The sequence below is a fragment of the Typha angustifolia genome, chromosome 4 (assembly GCF_048772165.1).
Source record: "Typha angustifolia cultivar Huaian chromosome 4, ASM4877216v1, whole genome shotgun sequence".
Lineage (NCBI taxonomy): Eukaryota > Viridiplantae > Streptophyta > Magnoliopsida > Poales > Typhaceae > Typha > Typha angustifolia.
In genome coordinates, this window is record NC_133242.1 from 483,638 (window position 1) to 501,746 (window position 18,109).

Sequence of the window (18,109 nt, forward strand, 5' to 3'; positions counted from 1 at the left end):
TAAATAATATTTTTCATAATATTATTTGAGATTGAAGTTGGACTTATAACTTTATTGGTCATGCAAAAAATACTAATCAACTCTCGGAGGATAAGGATCAGAAATTTTCTTTGCCGTTTTCACCGCCGGATCCAAGTCAAACCCGAAACCTGCGGGCTGAGGCGGATGGCTGCCGTATTGATAGGAACTCTTTGACTTTTGACAGAGGCCTGGCTGGTTGCCTGCCTGCCTGGCTGTCCTCCATTAAGAAATTTTTAAGTCTGAATAAATGAGCAAGGTAACTCCTCCCTCCCTCTCTCTCCCATTTGCATGCATGCATGCACTGATGCACCTCACCTAGATCAATCACATTTTCCCAATCCAACGGTTGAGACTCACCAATAAATGAAGCTCCAGCTCATCAAACCCCCATCACATTAGCTGTCCACGTAAATCTCAGCACGTCACAGTACGTGTTATGCCTACTTCCCTTCTCTCTTCTTCTTCTTCTTCTTCTTCTCCCCCTTTTTTCTGGAGTGTGAAATGAAAAAAGAAGAAGAAGAAGATGAAAGCTCTTTCTATAAATGAATGTGCTTGCAATTCTTCAGCATGGCTGGCATATATGTGTGTCGGAGATGTTTACGGATAATAACATGCTCGTCAATATAGTCTTTTACATTTATTCGGATATGATATATAACATGTACTACAACGTGAATTTTTATGCTATGAACTAGGGATATTTTATTCGTGATTTATAGTTAAACCGCAGAGACCAAACCGCTTATCATTGTTTCTTATTCTAACTTAGGTATAGTTTGATTAAAACATAAGATAATTAATGGATAGTGTTATACTAATTTTCCATTTATTTATCATTTAGAGAGCTATGTAATTTTAAAGTCTTCTGTGTTTGGTTGTAATATTAGGATAGATGATTATCTCCCTTGTGCTAACTTAAATTGGAATAAGAAAATAAACCAAAGAATAAGTATAAAACAATCCATAAATTATGTTATCTTTTGCATATATATATATATATATATATATATAAATATAATACCTATTCCTACAAAATAATTTTGAGATCCGTCCTCTTGCAATAGATTTTTTTTATGGAGGAATGGAAGGCCGAGAAAAGCTCGTAATATTTTTCGTGAAGCGAATCCGATAACCGAGTCAAAATGCCGCGGAAACTCGTCGGAGTTTTCAATACCGCGGGTCTCGCGCTCGTGGCTGCAACCTCTATTCTCCTCTTCCCACTTCCCAAATATCTCTCCCTCTCTCGCTCGCTTACATGAACCCTCGCCACCTCCCTCTCGTCTCTCCCACGTCCTGTCCTCCCACCTTCGAATTCGATATCTTGCCGGGATCCGCTCGAAGCCTCGCAAGGTATTATTACTCCTTTTTGTTGTTCGACTTCCGAGAAAAGAATGTAATCCATCTCTTCTCTTTTCTTCGTCCGCTTTCCTGATGGAATCCAATAACCGACGGGTTTTGAGAAAGCCGACTGCTGTGTTCTTGTTTCAGATCTAGAATGCCGTGATCCGATGGGTACATTTTCTGTAGATTTAGAACTTGAGGGTTTCTTTTTTTCTTCTTTTTTTTGCTTCATATTAAATCATGCTTGTTGCAAGTAGTAGTATTGAAATTTATTGCTGCTCTATAATATTCGCCAATAGATTCATCGATCAAGCAGTGTTTCTGTTTTCTCCTCATTTAATTTCTCCAAGAACGGAACCTACCAAGCTGGTTTGGGTGGAGAGGTTCCTGTAAATGAAGCATAAGACAAGACAATGTCAACACGACTAATTAGGTTGGAATTTTCATGCTGAACTAATGAAAAGTGGCAGATGATTCAATATCAAGTTTGAAATTCCAAATTTTACTTCTTAGAGATTGCTATTTGTGTGTACTTAACAAAGTTGGCAAATTTTTAAGTGAATTATCAGAATGACAAGAGACATGAAAAGAATGATCTCAATTTCATTGTTTTGTACCATTAAATTAACAGAACATGCTTAAGAAGCAAATGAAAATCACATCAGAGCCTAATATAGTTTTCTTCTCAAGTGAAAAAAAAAACGATTTCTCTTGTATGCTTATGAAATGCTTCTTCAAGGTAAATGTGCCTCATTTAACTCTCTTATGTTGTCTTTTGGCTTTAACAAAGTGCTCATTTGAATATTCTCTGTTACCTGAGTTAGTTACTACTAATGATCAGCTTTTAAATTAGGCTATGTCACTGAAGCACTAGCTCATGAATACTTCATCAGGTGAGCATGATTGGTAGCGTTAAGTCTTTCCATTATATCTTTGTTTCATGTTGAAGAACTAGCATATACCTAGGGAAACCTGTGAGCAAAATGCATGCTGAACACAAACATAGTGAACTAATTTAGCAAATCCAGCTGCTTACTACTCTCTTGAATCATTTGAACTATGAAATTAAGCATGTACATGATTTTGGTGTTCTGGAAAATTCAAAATTTACATCTTAAGTGGTTGCTGCCTGTACCTCACATGAATAATTGCAGCCAGCCAAACACTTTTGTTTTTGTTTCATAAAATTACGGGTTGTTCCTTGAATTGTTGGATCTGATGTTGCACATTGAATACTAATGAGACTCAGTGGTGACATATGAGATTGAGTCTTACCTTTTCTTTACAATTAACATGTAGACCGACAATTGTCCTTATTCTATGATTCATAGGAACTTTAATCCGACTTGATACTCTCTTGACGCGTAATAAATTAGTTTTGAGGACATCTTTCAAGTATTTAATATTCATGAAGAAAAAACTCATAATATTTATGAAGATAGAATAAATGAAGAAGAGATTTCCTCCTTTTATTTGGTTGGTCAGGAAGGTTTGTAATGATAGTTGAATTTGATATTATAAGTTACTTACCATGGATTTGATGAACATAAATTTCTGAAACTTGTTCGATACTTCAGGAAATTGTGTTGGATAATTTTTTCCTAGTATTTAATGTGTTGAAATAATTAAAGAAAATCTTATGGACGGCTTAGATAATGACGATGAGATATATGAACTGAAGATAGAAATAATGGAGATTGAGGCCATCTTTCACATTGGTTCACTGGAAGTTCACCATATCTATTGCATTTGTTATCATAGGTTCTGCACAATGGATTTGATGCATGCTAAGTTCTGCAGTTTGTCGGATATTTTACGAGTATTTGTTGGATTCTTCTTCCAAGTAGAATAATTAAGGCAAGATATGTAGAATCACTTTGAGGTGATTTACAATTTACAAAGATTGAACTAACGAGAAAGAAACTTCCATCTCTTATTCTGGATCATTGGGAAGTTCATCATATATGTTGAATTGTCATGATAGGTTATATGTTGTGGATTTGATGAATTGAAAATTTCTGGACCTTGTCGGAATTTCATGAATATGAGTGTGACATTTCTCAAGTTTTACTTTTAATAAGGTAAAAAGAATTTGGAGTTGGCTTACAGAAGGATGCTTAGATTTAGAAGAAGAACAAACGGAAAAAAGAGACTGCTATCTTTTGTTTTTGTTTGGTTCACAGAATTCATCATAAATGTCGAATTGGTTATAGTAGGTTATTTATTGTTCAGTTTGATGGATAACATAGTTTTGAAGTTGATGGATGACCATAGCTAATTGACCTGTTAGAGACTGCTATCTTTTGTTTTATGTTGGTACATAGAATTCATTAATGTTGAATTTGTTATAGTAGGTTATTTACTGTTCAATTTGATGGATAACATAGTTTTAAGTGGATGGATAATGATAGCTAAATGATCTGTTGGATACCTAAATACAACCTTGCTCCTTGATTAATTATCTTTCTATACGAGAGTAAGATAGTTGTTGCTTCTTAGTTATATTCACACTTCTGAAGCAGACGCATGTATCTATTTTTGTACTCATATTCCATCTTGCTTTTATTTGTGTTTGTATTATTATTGACCTATCTATGATGTCATTTGTATCGCTTATCCACCTCCATGCCACGTAATTTTGCTAGGTAACTTCAGAACATTATATTGTTAAAGCTATTTCCAATTTTCCATTCAGCATCATGACATATCATGTGATTATCCTAGTGGTTTATAAGAAAGAGATTCATGTAAAAGTTCTTATTTCTGCACTTTTTCATGCGGACTGTGCATGGTGTTGTTCTAGCAGCAGTTGGCACTAGATAGCCTTGGTGTATCCTGTTGGTGGGAAGAAATATCATTCTTTTACTCTTTTCCCGATGATTCACTTCATTTTGGTCCCCTTTCAGGCTTTGTGAATATGGAGTCCTGATCAGCTGCTGCATTGCTTCTGGACTCGTTGCTTAGTGACTATTACTCTTCAAGAATTCTGGTCAGCTCATCTCAGACATACAATTTTGAGTTAAAATTCCAAGCTTTAGGCTCATAACTGATCCTCTTAAGCTGTGATTTATGTGAAAACCAGCAAAAAGTTCTGCTCAAGTCAGTTGAACCAAAAAGCTGAGAATTACAACCCGAGCGAAAGTATATGATTATGACAGTTTTTTTTTTAAGAAAGAAAACTTTATAACCGGAAGTCTCAGGTCCTTGAACAACTTGTGATCTAGTAATTGGAGAATACAATGCCTGCCTTTTTATCATTATGTGCCGCTGACATTGACCCTCCTATCAAACTGTGACTACAAACATGAAATGGCTTGTTTAGTCAAAGAATAAGGCTTATTGCTTGCAGGTAATTAGCAATAATCCTTATTACACTGTAGCAGGACATAAAGGACCTACTTTCTCCTTCTCTAAGGGATGATTGAGATGCTTCTGCCGTGTTATTGACAAAATTATCTGTTGGAAAAAGAAAACATTTTAAATTTTGCCCTTTGTGGTTTGATTTCTTTTTTTTCTTTTGAGAGAAAAACGGGTCATTTATGATATATTTATTGAGGAAAACTAAATAACTCTTTTGGGTTTGGCTTGTATCTTCCCTTTGGCTTCTCTGACTTTTATTTCAGGCTCTTATATATTTTGTGTATTATGGGCCAGTTGACACAAATTATATAGCAGAAGTTGTATACTGTTTTGCATTAATTAACAACCCGAACATAATATTCTTTTGTCAACTGGGTTTAGATGCATTAATCATTGGTATTCTTTGACAAGCAGCTTATAGATCCTTGTTTAATATGAATTCAGTAATCAAATATGTCTCGAATAAATGCTTGAGCATGCCCTAATTTAAATGCTTTATTTCTCCTCATAAACGCACACCATTGCACGATCAAAGAAATTAGCACAACTAGGTGCACCGAATAGAATGACTGAAGAATGTCATACTAACTTATAAATTTAGCATCCACCAACCAATTTACCCACCGCAGTTAACATTTGCCTCCCAGGAAACCTTTTCTCCAGAGAGAGAGAAAGAGGGAGGGAAAAAAACGATGCTAAACATAATTTATCAACAATAAAGAGTTCCTTCGGAAGAATATTTTTTTGATTTAAATACTCCTTTTAATTAACTTAGATTACTGAGTAAATTTTGTTTCATATTATAGAGCTAGCAAGAATAGCAATTCATCTTTTTATTTCTAGAATAAAAGGTAAAGTTTCCTGGCCGGTTGGAATCCGCCCATTGGAAGCTAGGATGGTAGCAATGGTATCACGTTCAAAGGTTGATAGAAAATAATAATAATAATAATAGAAATTATATATATATATATTGACTATAGAAATGTCAAAATATGTTGTCTGACTTTTGAGATGTGAAGAAAATAATAAAGGCATCTAGAAGCCTAAACGTGCGAATGATATTATTTATGATCTATTTTAGGATGTTGCTGTCGGTTTCCATATGAATGAAACATTGGTTTTATAATTGACAAAGAAATATAATACTGTGATAACCTCTGCAACTCCCCCCTTCCTGTGGGCATATTTTTATTTATTCCATTGTGCCCTCTCGAAGCTCTGGGAAGTATAATTTGATTGCTTTCAGACGACCATCAAATTAGAGCTTATTAAAGGAAAGTTAAATAAGTTTTCTAGCTTATGATGCACCAGTCAAAGGCTATATTCCAATTAGGTCTTACCTAAGAAAGGTATTTAACTCTATATTGTTCAAATGCAAATGGATCTATTTGTCTTCTTCTTTTTTTTTTTTTAAAGTAGAAGAATAGTTTTTTTCTTCTCCTCTTTTAAATTTTCTTTGTTTCTTTCAAATGATAAAACTATAATTTAGATGCATAATATATTGGTAAGCTCATAATGGGTCCAAAGGTTATGCAAGAATGGTGAAGGTTTATGAACTGTCAAGGCAATAATTTAGTAGCATGATACTATTCTCATTGGTTGGACCAATTAATCACATGAAAATTTACAGGGATAATAATAATAATCCTCTCCAGATATTTGGAGGTTTAGCTTGCTTGCCCATTGATTTCCACAGAGGGATACCTGAAGGTGTTCATCTATGCTTCTAATGCTTCTATTTTATTTTATTTTCCCCTCTTTTCTTCTTTGCAAACTCTTTCTTTTTAACCTGAAAAATTCACTGCCTTCGATTATGCATTTTCTTGGTCTAAATTCGTTTTAAGAGATATTTAAAAGAAAAAGGTTTCATAGTGTATTATTTACTCCCCAGTATTCATTATTAGGTGCTTAAAGAACTACAAATTCTCTAATAAATATGTTCACATTTTTTTCTTTTAACAATGAAAGTTAATCATCCAGTAGCTCCTATTTTATACCAATTTGAATCTATCGGGCAAAAGGATGTCGCACATCGAATATATGATAATTCCAGGGGAATATTCTTCTTTGTTTTTGATATGAGTGGAGGAAAAAAACAAATGCTCTATATGTTTTGAAGTCAATGAATAAACTCCTTATATTATGTCATATTATGATTAATATCCAGGGAAAGGTTACATTATTTAACAAGAGTCAGACAAATTTTGGCAAATGCAAATGTCTTCAAAACAAACAAACAAACAAACAATAAATTTTAAAAAAAGAATTCCTCTTATTATTATTATTATTTTTTTTTCAAAAAAAAAAGTCAAGAGGAATTTAACCATCAAATAATTGTTGTAGAATTTGCAAAAAAACAACACTGCATCTTAAATTATTGCAATGTTCCATTAAACAGCTAAGGGCAAATCAACATCTCCCATCTGTCCATCACAGGTGAGTCAACCATTAGATTAAAAGAAAAATTTTGACATATCATAACATAGTATATTTTAGACCCACAAAGTTGTTCTCTAATGGATCATCGTTTAATTATCCTTCTAGGGGCGATTTGTTTCCAGAATCACCTCAGTTTCAGAGATATATCAGAAATTGAGTATAAACTACACACAAAAATATAAAGAACATAAAGAATGGAATGATCTCCTTCTTTTGTACATATGAATGATCTATGTGGCATTAGAGTTTGCAGTATTCAAAACAATCGATGTGCCATTGTTTCCCTTACCCTCTCTCTCTCACTCTCTCATACTGAGCTAAAAGTCCATCTTATTCAGCAAGAAGTAGTCCAAAATCTTTTACTTACCATCAAATGTCATCAAATGATAGGTTGTAACTCAATCATTTTATTAATATAAGTTTTATACTGGTGGTCAAGCTACCAATTCGACCGTTTGCATTAATCTACACTAAAATGGCTATTGAAATATAAATAAATTAAAAAAAATATAACACTAAGTACATAGGACGAGTTGTTGATGCTGTAAATAATGCTGATGTGCAGTTCTTTAGATTCTAAAGATCTAGTGTTGTAGATTTTGTTCAATCCTTACATTTGGTTCGATATATAGTTTTGCATTAAACTGAGAAGGTAACACATTGCAGACCAACTATTTTCAAACATAAACACTGCAATATTACTATATGTTGCCTTCCATTCTAATTGTACAGAATAACATATTAGACAATAAATGACTTCTTTGAAACTCTTCATGAATAAATAATTAGAATCAGAGTGGTAGGTTCCCTTTCGTTGCTAGAAAAATGAGAAGATGCTGGATTAATTAGAGGTAAATTGTAAGGATTTTTCCATTGTAGAGATCCCACATTGAATCTTATTAAAGCCTTCAGCATAGTATGTAGTGATATTATGTTGTATTCGCGGCAATGCTGTTAAGAGTCTCATACTTTTATTCATCCATAGTGGATTAAAATGACTAGCAAAAGAATAAGAAGACAGTTACTGCTTCTTTACCATCCATAATTTGCTACAGAACGGTCTAAGTTTTTGTTTCTGGAAGCTGGAAATAGTAGAAGCTTACTGATGCTGAAGCATAAGAAATGGAACTATGGGTAAGAGACTTCATGGTTGGCGAGCATCACAATCAGTGGTAGCTGTGTTTTATGGCATAAATAATATCCTAACTCCTCGCCACGATCATGTGGACCTCTCTTCTCTTTTATTTATTTCATCCTTTTTTTTCTTTTAAGAGAGACAAGTATTTTTGTATCTATCTCATTCTATTTCTTTTTTCCTGATATATTTGTTCTCCTACTCAGTTTCGTCATGAATGAATTGTATTCCAATCATTTAACTTACTTTATAGCCCCCACACAAATCTCACTGATGGAATTCTTAACTATTATCTTGGATGTCAACATCATGTTAAGTATCCCACAAGAGTCCATTCTATTCTCATCCAAACCAGTGTTCTATTCAGAGCTATCTTAATTGTATCACCAATTCAATCCTTGTAATTAATAATTCGCAACTGGTTGTAGGGGTATTGAGTCAGCTATGACATTCATGTGCTATAAATACACCTAAAAAGCTATGCAATGCATCAGCAAGTCTTTACATCTTTACTCAAAGAGCAAATACTCCCATCTCTTTTCAATCACTGGCAATGTCTCAGCAACAAATTGAGACTGCATCAGTGATCCAGGAAGCAAACTGGAGCGCATTTCATGCATCAATCCCAGCAGATGACTCCGAAATAGTCACGCAATTGTTCGATATGTACCCCTTCCAGAGCGAACAGGATCATCAAGACTTAGGCTTTGGAGCTTCATCCATGTTCTGGTCTGATAATGCTAATGGTAACTCTAATGTATACTTTTGGTCTCAAGGGGATAGTAATAGTAGTTTTAGCACCAGCACTAGCAATCCTAGCTACTTTCTTCCTCATTCTGATTACCAAAGCTACTATCTCAATGAGTCGAATGCGGCCATCGGGATTAGTACTACTGGCTCTGCACCTATGGACTTCAGCTTGGTGGAAGAGCAGCATGAGAACAATGTATCTGTTCATGTAGCTCCCTACTCTGCATTTAGTGATCAAATGTGCTTGAATGAGGAGATAAGCAGTAATATTCAAGGAGACTCCATTGGACTTCTCGACCAGCTGAAGCAGCCCAAAAGAAAGTCTTTTTCAGATATGAACGAGAAGCTCATCGAAGATTATAAGTTTGATACTCCAGCTGCAAGCCCCAAGAAGAAGTTGCGCACTACTTCTACTCAAGTGAGTATGATATGAAGCATTCTATCTTTAGTCTTATTTTAGATTGGTAATTGTGTAGAAGAGATGCTAATTAGTATGATCAAAATGCAGATTAAAAAGTGTGAGAAGAAGGAGCAGTCGAAGAGAGCCCAAAAGAGTATCAGATGTGGAGATGAGGAAGAGAACAATGCAGCTTTAAATGGTCAGAGCTCAAGCTGCGATAGTTCAGATGATGATGATTCAAATGGTTCCCAAGAGATGAACGGAGAAGGCAGTACAATTTCCACCTCTAAAGGCTCTCATGCTCTTAATCTGGACGGGAAATCTAGAGCTGGTCGCGGGTCGGCAACTGATCCCCAGAGCCTCTATGCAAGGGTACTACACTTACCAGAATACTACCTCATAAGTTCTTTTTCCCATGGTTGAATAAGTATCTGATGCTGCCATTAATTGAATGCAGAAAAGAAGGGAAAGAATCAATGAGAGGCTGAGAACATTACAGAACCTCGTCCCAAATGGAACCAAGGTAATTAATTGTTCAGATGAGCATTGTCTTCCAAAGTAGATTAACTTAAAAGAAGTGGTAGCCTAAAGGATTCCTAAAACCTTACAGGTAGATATTAGCACTATGCTTGAAGAAGCAGTCCAGTATGTCAAGTTCCTGCAGCTCCAAATTAAGGTGAGAATTATTTCAGATTCATTTCCTCTTTGCATGGAAAACAGTTTCTGAAGATAGTAATTATTGACATGGCATTAGTACTAATTATGGTTATTTCATGTAGCTCTTGAGCTCCGACGAACTGTGGATGTATGCGCCGATTGCTTACAATGGATTAAATATCGGATTTGATCTAAAGATCTCTCCACATCAGCCTTGAATTAATCTGAATCGAATACGCGCAATGATGTTGCATGAAGAGAGCACGTAGGCGTAGCAGTGCTGTTTATAAATCTTCTCAAAATTTACCTTAAGGATCGGTTTTAATCCCGCGATTTTATCTATATCATAAATAAGCGATTGCGGGTTATATAATACTTAAGTTGCTCAGATCTCATGTTCTTCAGAAACTCTTCAATTTTAGCTTTTCTGAAAGAAGTTGCTGAAAGAACTGAATTGTACCCCCAAGACTCTAAATACTTTTGTATAAAAGAGATACAACTTGTAATGAGGCTCTTCAAACTTCCAATTATTTTCTTCTCTCTCTCTCTCTCTCTATATATATACAATTCCTTATTAAATGAAGAGATGACTGAGTTTAAGTAGAAGATCATACAATTCCTTCTTAGTTTTTTTCTTCCTCATTCCTTGGTCTGTTCCAATAACCATCAATCTAGTTCAAGACTTCAACTGCTATGCACGTCTCCAAGAATGGAAACACATCAAACTTACAGAATGTTATAATTTAGAACTTGAACTCCCTAAGCATTTAGAACTATGCATATAGGAGTTGACTAGTCAATCATCGTGCGAGTCCATTTTTCATCTCGCCGTTGACTATAATTTTGTGTATCATATGTCAAACGCCTTTTCTTTTTTTTTAAAAAAAAAAATTCTTTTTCTGTTGACTTTCTTTGCCTCCAATTTTCTTTTCAACTGACTTCTATCTTTTGTATTAAAATTAGAAGTCAAATTCGTCACTCATGACGATGTTCATTGCACCAAGTTTAGAATTTGGCATCCGTGGTGTACGATTTATTTCTAATTAATTGCTATTAATGGAAACACATCCTGACCATCACCCTGTTCTCATCCATACCTTTTGGGCATGCATTGTTTTTCTATTAAATCCTTAAAAAAAAGCCAATGATGAAATATAGGGGTTTGAATTAAAAATAATGAAATGAACAGGGAGTAAATCGCAATAAACACCTAATGTAGGGTGTGAAGTGAGAGATCCTTTCTAACCGACTGTTGGAAATTCCTACAGCCGTGGCTGCAGATGATCTGCTGCAGATGGGGTGTAAGGTATTTATCTCTTCTAATTTATATTCTTAATTACTAGGAAGATTTGATCTTATTAATAAAGTCTATTCTAGAAGAAGTATTTTAATTTTTAACACTTAAAAAAAAGCTAATACTAATATAAATTATTTTATTAATTAGTTGAATTTAATATAAGAAGTAATAATTATATTTTAATGTGATATAAAATAATAACGAATAGTAAATTTATATTGAGAATTTATTATATTTTAAATTAAATGATAAAAATACCAGTGATTGAATGTAAAGTAATAGTAAAAGCAAAATAATAATTTATGTTATTATTAAATTAAAAATTAAAAACTGTACAGAATAAGAAGCGAGAAAAGGATTGAATTAGTATACCCAAAAAAAAAAAAAAAAATTAAACCAACTACGAGTATTCCTATTCTTAGGATAAGATCATAAGATATATTCCTTTGCACTTCCTTTTATTCCTGATCTACAATTACGATTTCTAAGGTTGCTTTTTATATAGAGATGTTTTATGATTGCATGCATTTGATGGGGCTCAGAGAAATAACTAGAAGTTTAAGCTCATGAAAGGAGTTACTTTAATTATTTCTCATAGGATTGATTAACTTTTAATGTTCTTAAACCCATGGCTACGCAAGGCAATGTTCTTTTCTTTCAGAGAATCTACTGATCTCAAGAAAAGAGCAAATGGATATTTCAGAACTAAGATACCCACTTTGGATTACATAGATTGCTCAGAAAGCAACTCTTACAAGAGATAAAAGGGGAGTAGATGATGAAATAAGATAGAACAAAAGAAGGGATGCCATGGCACAAAGCTTAAAGAGGAACACTGGTGAAAATTTGCAGACAAGAAGACAGCAGCATCTCAAAAGGATCCAAACTCGTCGCACCTGATCAATTCAGCACAAATTGGCAGTGTCGAAAGCCTGCAAGAGTGCAATGAATTAATCAAAGAGGAGGCAGACAGAACTATGCCACTAGCATCAACAATATTCAGATAATTTGTCTTTCCTCTGCTTTGATGAGTTTTAATTCGAAATTTTGAACAAACTTTGAAATGTTTGTAAAGCCAGTACTCATGAATATACGGAAGATCAAGTTTTCTGATAGCAAATTTATGAATAAGAGAAAAAGGGGTCTGATCCACTTATCATCTACATTATGAGATGCACTTTAAGATGTGCAATCATCAAAGAAAATGTATCTTAGTACAAAAAAAAAAAGCTGAAAATAGGTTACTTTACTACAGATGGGGATCTCTGCACAGACTTGTATCACATTACCTCACTGTAGAAAAAGATGCTAAGATCAATTCATGGAAGACTAATGAGGAAAGAAAAGAAATGAGATTATAAAGGATTGTTATTTTAATTAAGTCCTACCGAGAGAATATAGATCATATCTTTATCATTTAAAATGCTACAAAGGACCGACTCCATCTACTTATTAGAGGCATAATGGTAAGGAATATTTGAGATTTCACTTGATTATTGCACTTGAGTATAACAACTGGGAAGATCCATGGAAACAAAGGTATACATGGTACGTGGATCAAAGCATATTTTCAGTGGGCCTTGGTAAAGAGATACGAAATAGAGGGAACAAGCAATCATGTGATCTTTAGACATGTCACAAGATAACCTCATTCCAGTAATGTCCTAGGAGAATTTAAAGTTGCTTTGATAAAGAAAGTGTAGGAAAAGAAATGCAATAGGCCCACCTTGGTTGATCTGGTCTCATATTTACTTTTTCCCGTTACACATGACAATGCAAAAGTAGAACTAGGGATTGTCAAATTCTATAGTTAAACAAATATTTATTTTCAAGTTTTAGTCACATACATGCAGATGCTGACCACAAATCTCAAAATAAAACAAGAAAGGGATATAGTTTAGTGTGGTTACAGCACTTCCTCAGTAGTGAGGATTACCATAAGATCAAGGATAATGCCCTTCTCCATGTAATCTCAACGAAGAAGCCATGCATTGCATTTTTTTTTGTTTCATTGGCACTATTGCTGATACTAACCCATCAAAAAGTACTAATTTTAACTATCACTTGATGAAGATACTTGATTAATTACAGCGGTTGATGGTCTTAGTGAGGTGAATTGCTACTTTCAAAAAGAAGAAAAGAAATTATAGGCAAAAGACAGAAGATGGCATGAATGGAGAACAACTGCAGGGAAGAAGACAGTATATGGAGTACATGCTGTATATAAGATGATAAGGGTGCATAGAGATTAAAGGAAGAGATTTCTGATAGCATTAACACCAAGATACCAAAGACATATAATCAAAGTAGAACCACACAATCACCATTCTAGCAAAGCATGCAGAGTACTTACTTGGATCGGATGTAACAAGCATGGCTGTTCCATCAAAGCTGCAGGTCCCTCCTCTATGTTTCGCCATTTGCCAGTAATTGTTGAAGGCATATGAAGCATGGACAAGCACAGTATCAGGATAAAAACAACTACCATTAGGCCCAATCTCCTCACAGTCAGCGCCACCTTCCCCACAAGCGTAGTCCATTGCCTCTTGCAATTTATCAGCTGGAACTGTTGGCTTTGCGACGCACCACAGATGCCTTTTTGGCCCTACCTCTATCCCTGTCCCTGGGACTGGTGCTGGTGCAGGGCATGGGGATCGATGTGGGGTTGCAAAGTCAATAGGTGGATTAGCAGGGCCTTCTAAAGGAGGCATCTTTGGTGCTCGAGGTGGCGAAAGGAACACAATGGGAGAGATGGCAGGGGGGATAGATGGTGAGAATTTTGACAATGGTGATGGCGACGGATACACCGACGATTCAGGTGGGTTGGTTGGGATTTCAGACGGCGAGGCGTTGGGCACAAAAGAGAAGGAGGCATCAGGAACTGGTGCAAATTGTATGGGCGTAGGTCTTTGTATCTTAGCAGTGAATGGTTCCAGGAATGAGGGGAAGGGCAAAGAAGACAACTTTCTGCTCTTGGGTCTTGCTACTCTCACAAGCCTGATGTCTTTGATCTTGGAATAACCCAATTTATCCAGAGCAGCTCGGTGAGAATGCAGAGTTTGCTCAATAGCATCATATGAATGCAAGAAACTTGGAAGTGGGTCTACAGAGTAAGCCAAGCTGTTCTCTTGGAGAAACCTCAGCAAAGGTTCCATTATATCTTGAATCAGATCACTTCTAAACCTAAAATAGGGGTAATGCAAGCAATCAGCAGAGAATGAAGGAGAGACTTTGATGTCTTCCACTAAACCCCATCTCACAAGAGAGTAGTACAAATTTCTCACAGAGGGCAAAACCAATCTCCACTGATGTGCATTGTCTCTATTGCACAATACCCCTTTACCTACTAAGATGGTAGTGATTCTAATGGCAGGATGGTAAGCAAGGACATGGGTTTTTAGCCAGCTTTCAGCTCCTAACACACTGTAAGAGACTAAGGGAAGGTCTGCTTCAGTGACAGAGACTGCAATGGGAAGTGAGTTCCTGGCATCCTGGGGAGAGTGGAAACTAAATCCTTGGCCTGCATCTTTATACCACAAATGAAAGAGATTATATATATATAGTGAAAAATTAAACAAAATAGAGAAGGGTGAGAAGAAGAGGTTGCTTGCTACTTACTAGTGAGACCCAAGAGAGGGACAAGGGAGCCGATGAGAAGGTAAAGGTAGAAGAACTTCATCACCCACATTGTCGTCTTCTTGTTCTCCTTCTTCTTCAGGTAGAAGAGAGTTAAAAAGGAAAAGTAAAACACTGACTTAGAACCCCTAGATAGATAGGTTGGTGGCTTTCTTGAGCTTATAATGGGTTAGAGGGAAAAAGGTGACTTGCGAAGCGGGAAATTTTTTTATTTTTTTTTGTCCGAGTATGGATACAGGAACAGGAACAGGAACAGTAACGTACGGTGGCATTAGATATCTCCAGTAAACGTTACTTTCTCCCAAACCAATTTATAGATTGAGATTATGAGAGGGGAGAGAAAAAATATATATACAAAAAAGACTTTTTATTTTATTTTTTCTTAATTAATTATAATTGTACTCCTAAAATGATTTGTATTTATATTTTACTGATTTAATAGTGTAATATTTTGGTACTCTCTCTTCTTTTTTTTCAAAAATAAACATTTCTTTTACTCTTTTTTATGTCACATCAGATAATAATGACACCTAATTTTAAATCTTCTATCATATATCATTAAGTTTTCTTCAAAATAAACAGATTTTCTTCTTAAAATATATTAAATTCACAATAGTTTGAAAGAAAAAAATAAAACCCAACATAAGCGGGCTTGCAACCGCATAAAGCAACACTAAATCTCACACACGAGAAGATAAAAGAAAAATTATAAGCTAAGTGACTGCAGGCTTATAAGCCTTAATAAGCCCACAAGCATGCCAACTTAAAGGCTTATAAGCTCTCAATGAATTTGATTCCTTTTAAAGAAAAAGAAAAAAAAATAATCATTCAAAAATACAAAAAATTAGTACTAATGTACTTAATATTTTAGTTCATCTATTAAACTCAAATCAATTGGAGTCATACGTGGACGGGTTAATGAGAAGTTAACGAGCCAGATCGTTCAAAGAGTTCAAATGCAAAATTAATTGGAACGGGCCAATTTTTATCGGGCCGCAGATTTAAACTAAGGAAATTCTTGACCCAATTGTATTCATATTCATATCCAATTACAGACAGCACGATGCCTTGCATTAATTCGAACTTTATATTACGAAGGAGGATATAGAATCTCTTACATTCGGCAAAGCGAAATAAATCGAAACGAACAACTTCATATCATTGTAAATAGTTGAGAGTTACTAAACTTCTTCTTTACTCCCCGAGCTCGAAAGCAGAGACGTTGAAGCTATCGGATAAGCCGGTGCCGGTTTTGAAGGTGATCTTACCTTTAGAAGCTTCTTCAACGTACACCTCCACCACAGTGAGCCACATGAACATCTCCCTAGTCTTCACGCCGGTGATCTTCTTCAGCTTGCCCTTCTCCACGAACGCCGTCACCTCGGTGGCGTACGATACCACCTGCTTGATCTTCTTGAACGTGTGATCCTTCTTCTTCTTCTGAACAAACCATATAAACCCAGCCGTGCGATTGTAGCCGAACTCCTCGATGTCCTCCAATGGTAGCAAGCCTTTCGGGAGGTCGAGCTCTTCCAGCAGTTGGATGGAGTTCCTCTTGCAGAGGTCGTCTCCACGGACTACCTCGGCACCTTCGCGATAGCTCTCAATGGTTTGGGATGCCATTTTATATCTACTACTACCTACGTTGCCAAATATGAAAGACTAGAAGGAATTGGAGAGTGAGGAGACTCAGGAGGTATAGTGTAAAGATAGAGGTTGTGATGAAAGGTTTAGGAGAGAGGTGATGCATATATATAGATAGTGGTGGGGACTCTTGGTCAATTAAACTACGCTGATGCAATTCTAGTCAAGATTCTTGTTGCAATTCTTAATGAGACAAAAGACGAAAAACTTGACAAAATGTCATAAGATCCAGATGTTCATTTTTGACCCCATCATTTGGATCTCACTAAGAAGCTTTCAAGATGTAGGGGCAGTGGAGCAAATGAATTGAACGCGTCTTGGCCACAACTATATAGCTCCGACGAGTTGAGCGAAGACATTAATATTGACGTGTAGAAAAAGTTACAGAAGTCGTTTAATATTGAAACCGGAGCATTGACTTGGTCAACTTCTGAGTTTGGTCATATAAGTTATGCGGGGCCCATTGGCTCTTCACCAGGTCAAATTTGTTGGCCTCCCACCTTGCTTCCTACGTCGCACCTCTATATACACTCGTCCTCTTCCCCAATCCCTCCATCACAAACTTTACTTCACTCCAAACTCTCTTACACAATTGATTAGAAAGCTTAGATAAAATGGCATCCCAAACCATTGAGAGCTATCGCGAAGGTGCCGAGGTAGTCCGTGGAGACGACCTCTGCAAGAGGAACTCCATCCAACTGCTGGAAGAGCTCGACCTCCCGAAAGGCTTGCTACCTTTGGAGGACATCGAGGAGTTCGGCTACAATCGCACGGCTGGGTTTATATGGTTTGTTCAGAAGAAGAAGAAGGATCACACGTTCAAGAAGATCAAGCAGGTGGTATCGTACGCCACCGAGGTGACGGCGTTCGTGGAGAAGGGCAAGCTGAAGAAGATCACCGGCGTGAAGACTAGGGAGATGTTCATGTGGCTCACTGTGGTGGAGGTGTACGTTGAAGAAGCTTCTAAAGGTAAGATCACCTTCAAAACCGGCACCGGCTTATCCGATAGCTTCAACGTCTCTGCTTTCGAGCTCGGGGAGTAAAGAAGAAGTTTAGTAACTCTCAACTATTTACAATGTTATGAAGTTGTTCGTTTCTATTTATTTCGCTTTGCCGAATGTAAGAGATTCTATATCCTCCTTCGTAATATAAAGTTTGAATTAATGAAAGACATCGTTCTTCTTTATCATAATTGGGCCATAAATCCCGGGTCAGGCCCGTCAAATAATATGGCCCACTATCCCATTAAATTCGCAGACCCGAACCCGTTAACAACATAAAAAAAATAAACCACATCGCGTTACAATTGTATCCAGCCGCACCTTAAAATTAACCAAATCACATCGGAACTAATTGGATTGTACTTGAAATCAACCGGACCCAACTTCAATTACCGGACTCACCGAAATAAAAAATTCACAAAAAAGAC

At 36.0% G+C, this 18,109-nt stretch overlaps 4 protein-coding genes and 1 long non-coding RNA gene across 5 annotated transcripts; 3 read left to right on the forward strand and 2 right to left on the reverse strand.

The window, feature by feature from the left end:
* The first annotated feature begins 454 nt into the window (after positions 1-454).
* Positions 455-4,847, forward strand: LOC140758625 (uncharacterized). Its single transcript, XR_012104139.1, has 2 exons — positions 455-1,533; positions 4,269-4,847. It is a non-coding gene; the product is annotated as an uncharacterized lncRNA (long non-coding RNA).
* Positions 4,848-6,395: 1,548 nt separating this feature from the next.
* LOC140759589 (uncharacterized) lies at positions 6,396-10,486 on the forward strand. Its single transcript, XM_073096192.1, has 6 exons — positions 6,396-6,432; positions 8,725-9,464; positions 9,555-9,818; positions 9,904-9,969; positions 10,057-10,122; positions 10,226-10,486. Exons 2-6 carry the CDS (start codon positions 8,850-8,852, stop codon positions 10,319-10,321), a joined length of 1,107 nt encoding a protein of 368 aa, XP_072952293.1. The 5' UTR covers positions 6,396-6,432; positions 8,725-8,849; the 3' UTR covers positions 10,322-10,486.
* Positions 10,487-12,075: 1,589 nt separating this feature from the next.
* Positions 12,076-15,161, reverse strand: LOC140759324 (glucan endo-1,3-beta-glucosidase 12-like). Its single transcript, XM_073095856.1, has 3 exons — positions 15,019-15,161; positions 13,754-14,926; positions 12,076-12,332 (listed from the first exon to the last, which is right to left on the reverse strand). The coding sequence occupies exons 1-3, from the start codon at positions 15,086-15,088 to the stop codon at positions 12,301-12,303; spliced, it is 1,275 nt and encodes a 424-aa protein (XP_072951957.1). The 5' UTR covers positions 15,089-15,161; the 3' UTR covers positions 12,076-12,300.
* Positions 15,162-16,073: 912 nt separating this feature from the next.
* Positions 16,074-16,753, reverse strand: LOC140759334 (uncharacterized). Its single transcript, XM_073095865.1, has one exon. It carries the CDS (start codon positions 16,657-16,659, stop codon positions 16,231-16,233), a length of 429 nt encoding a protein of 142 aa, XP_072951966.1. The 5' UTR covers positions 16,660-16,753; the 3' UTR covers positions 16,074-16,230.
* A 467-nt stretch (positions 16,754-17,220) lies between these two features.
* On the forward strand, positions 17,221-17,872 carry LOC140759348 (uncharacterized). The gene has a single exon (XM_073095884.1). It carries the CDS (start codon positions 17,295-17,297, stop codon positions 17,721-17,723), a length of 429 nt encoding a protein of 142 aa, XP_072951985.1. The 5' UTR covers positions 17,221-17,294; the 3' UTR covers positions 17,724-17,872.
* The last annotated feature ends 237 nt before the right edge of the window (positions 17,873-18,109 follow it).